Source organism: Vanacampus margaritifer, chromosome 3, assembly GCF_051991255.1.
Source record: "Vanacampus margaritifer isolate UIUO_Vmar chromosome 3, RoL_Vmar_1.0, whole genome shotgun sequence".
Classification (NCBI taxonomy): Eukaryota; Metazoa; Chordata; class Actinopteri; order Syngnathiformes; family Syngnathidae; genus Vanacampus; species Vanacampus margaritifer.
In genome coordinates, this window is record NC_135434.1 from 4157923 (window position 1) to 4165298 (window position 7376).

General features: G+C 39.7%; 1 protein-coding gene across 1 annotated transcript in view; it reads left to right on the forward strand.

Annotated features, from left to right (window-relative positions):
* The window catches only part of tmem8b (transmembrane protein 8B), a 44212-nt gene extending 37259 nt beyond the window's left edge, over positions 1-6953 (forward strand). Inside the window, exon 13 of the mRNA XM_077560477.1 lies at positions 2970-6953. Within this exon, the coding sequence (XP_077416603.1) occupies positions 2970-3305 (336 nt within the window). The 3' untranslated portion in view covers positions 3306-6953. The remainder of the gene's footprint in view (positions 1-2969) is intronic.
* Positions 6954-7376: the final 423 nt, after the last annotated feature.

Genomic DNA, 7376 nt, shown 5'->3' on the forward strand with positions numbered 1-7376 from the left:
CGCTTTTGTACCAGGAAAGGAAGAAAACGTCCGGCAGCAATCATATCGTCACTCGTGCACATCTCTAAATGTTTGAGCCACAAAAATACAAATGGTGTCAAACATACGCCCGCGGGCCGGATTAGGCCCGCAAGGGGGTTGAATCCGGCCCGTGAGACGATTTTGTAAAAAAAAGTAAAAAAAACAAATTGTTAAGTCGGACCAATTAACTCATTCACTGCCATTGACGGCTATAGGCGTCAAAAAATCATTTGAACTATTTCTATTAGTTTAACATTTTTTCCCCTCTTTTGTAAACAAGAGTAGGAAAACCTAGAAGTTCTAAATTTACAATAATTTATTTTCTAGGTTTTCATTCTCTTGTTAACAAAAGTAGAAAACAAAGTTATACTCATAGAAATAGTTAAAATTATTTTAAGACGTTTATAGCCGTCAATGGCAGTGAATGCATTTTTAAAAAAAAAAGAAGAAAAGATTATTAAAAATTTGGGGCGTCGGACGATTAAAATTTATAATCGTAATTAATCGCATGACTTCACTAGTTAACTCGCAATTAATCACAAATTTTATACCTGTTCTAAATGTACAATAAAAAAAGTTCTAGGTTTTCATACTCTTGTTAACAAAAGTAGAAAAAAAAGTTATACTCATAGAAATAGTTAAAATTATTTTTTGACGTTTATAGCCGTCAATGGCAGTGAATGCATTTTTAAAAAAAAAAAGAAGAAAAGATTATTAAAAATTTGGGGCGTCAGACGATTAAAATTTATAATCGTAATTAATCGCATGACTTCACTAGTTAACTCGCAATTAATCACAAATTTTATACCTGTTCTAAATGTACAATAAAAAAAATTCTAGGTTTTCATACTCTTGTTAACAAAAGTAGAAAAAAAAGTTATACTCATAGAAATAGTTAAAATTATTTTTTGACGTTTATAGCCGTCAATGGCAGTGAATGCATTTAAAAAAAAAAAAGAAGAAAAGATTATTAAAAATTTGGGGCGTCGGACGATTAAAATTTATAATCGTAATTAATCGCATGACTTCACTAGTTAACTCGCAATTAATCACAAATTTTATACCTGTTCTAAATGTACAATAAAAAAATTCTAGGTTTTCATACTCTTGTTAACAAAAGTAGAAAAAAAAGTCATACTCATAGAAATAGTTAAAATTATTTTTAGACGTTTATAGCCGTCAATGGCAGTGAATGCATTTTTAAAAAAAAAAAGAAGAAAAGATTATTAAAAATTTGGGGCGTCGGACGATTAAAATTTATAATCGTAATTAATCGCATGACTTCACTAGTTAACTCGCAATTAATCACAAATTTTATACCTGTTCTAAATGTACAATAAAAAAAATTCTAGGTTTTCATACTCTTGTTAACAAAAGTGGAAAAAATGTTAAACTAATAGAAATACATAGAATGAATTTCTGACGTATATAGACGTCAATGGCAGTGAATTAGTTAAAATGTGTTCTATTCCCATGGGCCGAATTGAGGACCAAAACTGCCAAAAACAAAAATAAATAAATAAAAGTGAAAATAAAAAAGGACATAAAAATATAATTCAAACATTAAATACAAAAAATTAATTAAAGTGGAAATATATATGATAGGGTGTGTTCGTGCAGCCGTGCGTGCGTGTTGGTCCGCAACTGCTTTTGAAGGCAATTCCATTTTCATTTGTCAACCGACACGCGTATGCAAATGTGTGATCCGCAGTGATGAGATCAGCAGATCACAACAGAATGCGCGCGTCTTGTCCGCGCTGATTAAAGCGCTGACGGATCGTCTCGGTCGTCGGCGCGGCAATAAAACACACGCCGACGGGTCATGATAGCCGCAATTGAACGCTAAATGTTGCCGTGTAAAAAGTACTGCGATTATGACAGCCTTCAGTCTCTCCTCTCCATGTGCCGCATTCCTCCGTTTGGAGCGTTTTCAGCAAGCGCGCCTTCATTTCAACACCGCACATTGTTCACGTTCGCACACACAAAAGCGAATTGCATCAGTCGAGTGTCGGGCACCGAACGTTGCCGGCTTTGCAGGAAGTGTCGTGTGCATCGAGGTTGAAATCTGTCACTGGCAAAATCTCAAATTCCCCAAACTAAACGAGCTTCAAAAAAAAAAAAAAAAAACTGGCAGAAAAACACAGCGGGCTTCTTTTCACTTGGCTTCACTTAAATTATTTCTTTAACCTCCTAATTTAACTCATTCACTGCCATTGACGACTATAGACGTCAAAAATTAATTTGAACTATTTTTATTAGTTAAAAATGTTTTCCCCACTTTTGTTAAGAGTTTGAAAACCTAGATTTTTTTTTATTGTATTATCAGATATAAAAATTGGGATTAATTGTGAGTTAACTAGTGAAGTCATGCGATTAATTACGATTACAAATTGTAATGGCCTGATGCCCCTAATTTTTAATAATATTTTATTTAAAAAAAAAAGAAAAGTTTTATTTATTTATTTATTTTTAAAGAAAAGATTATTAAAAATTAGGGGCATCAGGCAATTAAAATGTGTAATCGTAATTGAATTACAAATTTTACATCTTCTACATCATAAACTAACCACCAGAGGGTGCTAGAACTGCACAAACGGAATACAGCCTCATCTTTTTAACAGATCGTAACGACGATTTTTGTGGCACTTTTAATATCGCGATATCACGATATTGCCGTTATCGTTGCATCCCTATTTATGTCATCAATTTAGTTATTCGAAATAACTTCACAAAACACGAAGATATGCCATTATCTCCTCACAACTAGACTAAGTGCAATTTTTGAAAAAATTGCGCGGGAATGCTGAATGCTAATAGCTAATGCTAACATTTGAATGCTTCAGCATTCCCACAATAAGTTATATAAGATATATCTTTATTTATATAAATAACCTTCTCCCAGAGCACAGTAAATGTTAGTTTCCTTTTTTTTTTTGTGGGCCCGTCAGACGGTGCGCACCATCCGCCGGCGGCAATGCTACCCGCCCACCTGGAAGCGCTGGGCGTTCTTCCTCTTCCCCGGCACGGCCATCGCCACGTCCGCCGTGGCGCTTTACGCCTTCGTGGAGACGGAGGAGAACTACTTCTACATCCACAGCATCTGGCACATGCTGATCGCCGGCAGCGTGGGCTTCCTCCTGCCGCCCCGCGCCAAACCCGACGCCAAGGTGACGCCGCTCAAGCGCAGGCGAGGCTGCGGCTACCAGCTGTGCGTCAACGAGCACGAGGAACTGGGCCTGGTGGACCCGGCCATCATCTCCATAAACAGCATCTGCACCAGCTGATGAACTCTGGCGCTCTTCTACCTTAATGACACTTCATTATGGCCTTCTTTGACTTGGGACGTTCACATGCGGGAAATAAGCCACAGAACTTGAAGAACAGATGTAAATACTTTTATGCGGATAATGACCCGTGGTTGGTTTTGATCGTTTTCTTGTTGTCATGGTTACCATTGGTGGCCCCCGTGAAGCAACGCCGCACGACTCGTTTTTATTTCTACAGCGCCAATTCACACCGGAAGTGATCTGAAGGCACTTTACACATTGAGCGGGTCAAGAACCACAAACCTCAGACGTTATACGGTGGAACGGAACCGTGTCAAAGATAAACAGGCTTTACAGTAGCCTAGAGAAGGCGAAAAAGCGCATCGGTGTGGCGGCCATGTTGGTAGGGGCAACTTTCCCATCAAAAGCATTGTATGGACAGACATGTCGGCCATTTTGGTAGGGGCAACTTTCCCATCAAAGGCATTGTATGGACAGACATGTCGGCCATGTTTCGAGGGACAACTTTCCCATCAAAAGCATTGTATGGACAGACATGTCGGCCATGTTTCGAGGGGCAACTTTCCCATCAAAAGCATTGTATGGACAGACATGTCGGCCATGTTTCGAGGGGCAACTTTCCCATCAAAAGCATTGTATGGACAGACATGTCGGCCATGTTTCGAGGGGCAACTTTCCCATCAAAAGCATTGTATGGACAGACATGTCGGCCATGTTTCGAGGGGCAACTTTCCCATCAAAAGCAATGTATGGACAGACATGTCGGCCATGTTGGTAGGGGCAACTTTCCCATCAAAAGCAATGTGTGGACGGACATGTCGGCCATGTTTCGAGGGGCAACTTTTCCATCAAAAGCAATGTATGGACAGACATGTCGGCCATGTTGGTAGGGGGGGGCAACTTTCCCATCAAAAGCATTGTATGGTCAGACATGTCGGCCATGTTTCTAGGGGCAACTTTCCCATCAAAAGCATTGTATGGACAGACATGTCGGCCATGTTTCGAGGGGCAACTTTCCCATCAAAAGCAATGTATGGACAGACATGTCGGCCATGATGGTAGGGGCAACTTTCCCATCAAAAGCATTGTATGGACAGACATGTCAGCCATGTTAGTAGAGGCAACTTTCCCATCAAAAGCAATGTCTGGACAGACATGTCGGCCATGTTTCGAGGGGCAACTTTTCCATCAAAAGCAATGTATGGACAGACATGTCGGCCATGTTGGTAGGGGCAACTTTCCCATCAAAAGCATTGTATGGTCAGACATGTCGGCCATGTTGGTAGGGGCAACTTTCCCATCAAAAGCATTGTATGGTCAGACATGTCGGCCATGTTTCGAGGGGCAACTTTCCCATCAAAAGCAATGTATGGACAGACATGTCGGCCATGATAGTAGGGGCAACTTTCCCATCAAAAGCAATGTATGGACAGACATGTCGGCCATGTTTCGAGGGGCAACTTTCCCATCAAAAGCAATGTATGGACAGACATGTCGGCCATGTTGGTAGGGGCAACTTTCCCATTAAAAGCATTGTATTGACAGACAAGTTGGCCATGTTAGTAGAGGCAACTTTCCAATCAAAAGCATTGTATGGACAGACATGTCGGCCATGTTAGTAGGGGCGATAGTCTGTCTGTAATAGAGTAGATGCCACGTACTTCCGGGTTTCACACATCAACAACAGGGCGTCTCAGCTCTCTGAAATGCTTCGGACAACTGAGACAGGCACGCTACACACTCGCACCCGTCGACGGGAACGCCAAACCGAGGGGCACAAAGGCGGAAGCGCAAGTACTGGGACGTGGACAACACGTTGCGAACCGGAAACAAAGCTGATGTGTGAAAAATCGGAAGTCCCGCCTCCTCCGTGGCATATACCCCATCGGAGCATAGACTCAACTCAACAACCGCCGATGCATACAAAATGCTGTACATGGAAGGAAAAACCAACATACAACCAACAAAAACACATTCAAGCTTTTTTCGTATTTATTTACCCCAAATTTGTACTACTGGGCATTCTAACCCAAGATGCTCGGTGCACCGCGGGTGGTGTTTGTCCACAGCTCTTGCGTGATGGCTTCGCGGGGGCTTCACGTTTTCGCACTTTTGAAAGTTACCATGGAAACAAGTGCAAGTACTCCTGCTGTGTGTATAGTGTAAGTCGTTCTAATGAAATGCCGTACTGGCACACGCGCTCGTTTGTGAATATGCATTCAAAGTCAAGGCTGCTAACTGACGGTGACTGTACAACCGCTTCTGTTGGTTATTTATTGAAATTTCCCTTCCAGGTTTTCCCAAGTACAGGCTACTCCAGTCACAACCTCATATAATATTCTCCAAAAGGTCCCCAGCAAGGGAGAAATTCGCATTTAACTTGCTACAAGCCATTAAGAAATAGCAAAATATTACTCAGTGAGTCTGATAGAATTCATCTTTTAACTTTAAGCTTTATCTTTTATCCAATTTAACAAGTCATTGCAAAGAAATTGCTGTCATACAAAGAGACAGGGCAGATTTTTTTCCCCACTAAAATTTAAGAAAATCAAAGCAAGGATTAATTTAAACATATCACAGTGGCACATAATTAATCTATCCAAAAATGTAATGACACTAAAAAAATAACTTTAAAGAAATTGAGAAATTTTAAATTTATAGAATTTTTTCAAATACAATTTATCTGCATTTACAAAAATTAATTCATTACATTTTTTTTTAACATAATGTATCTGAATTCACAATAATTCATTTATCTGACCATTGGATGTAATTTCAACAGCAGTTTAAAAACGAATTGGAAAGAAATTAAGAAATTTTAGATGGAATATTTTCGAGTAGTACTTTATCAAATCTAATGCAAATGACACTAACTACAAATTTACGAAATTTCAAGTCAAGAGAATCTTTGCGCATGATCAGAAGCATTGTCCGAATTCAATTCATATTTCAACCAGTTTAAAAAGTCAATGTGATTAAGAAATTACATATCACTTAAAATTTCATATCAACGAGTTTAAAAGTCATTGCCAAAAAGTTGAAATTGTAAAAAAAAAATTTTTTTTTTAACAAATCATGGTGAGCTTAACCCCAAAAAGTGTTGTTTTTAAAGTTTTCTTCCCACACTGTCTTGTCTCTCATAACATACATATAACAGTTATCTTGCAGTTAAAAAAAAAAAAAAATCAGTACGTTCTTAAACCTCACACTTTGAAAACCACTGAACTTGAGTGAAGACATTTTCCGATTTCTCAAGGGCACTGTCTTTTTCCCGTTTTTTTTTATTTATTCTACTCTTATCTTTTGCACTGAGACACAACAATGTCATGTACATTTTTCTTACCTTACAGCGGGTATCACAAATGTAAAAAAAAAAACAAAACAAAAAACAACCTAGTTGTCATGTGGAATGTTGGCGTGTCTTTTGCAACGGCAATGTATCGCTTTGAAACGAATGTGCTGATTGTTCTCCGGAGGAACAAATCCAAAGTGCAGCTGCCTGTCGGGAAGAGAGCGAGACGGATCACTGCAGACCTCAAATCTCCTCCTCCTCCTCCTCCTCCTCCTCCTCCTCATCCTCTTCTCTCCCCCGACAGGACCTGCGTGACACCACATTCATAAACAATAAATGTTTTCTTTCTTTGCCTTTGGCTCTCACTTGTGCTTTTCCAAAGGCGGGCCGAGCCGTCGAAGACGTCGCCTTGGCAATCGGCGGCCCTAATGGAAGCCGGCGAGCGCGAGATGAGACGCCGCCTGTCAACGGCAACCTCGCAGGAAGAAAGCAGCCGATGAATAATTCGTCGCTGCTCTCTGCTCGCAAAAGCCGCATGTCGATTTGCTCTTTGCTTTATTAGAAGTGAAACTTTTTTTTTCTTTTTTTTTTTTGCGGGAGGAAATGATGACACAAGTTGCTTTCCTCAGGGGAGAATGACACAAATATTTACGAGCGTTCCCGCTATTTTAAGTTGTTGCTGTGAATTTACTACCTGCACAATTTAATGAGCGAGATGCGTCAAAGTCTTCACACAAATGTAACAATGCTAACTTTTGATTGACAAGGTTATCAAT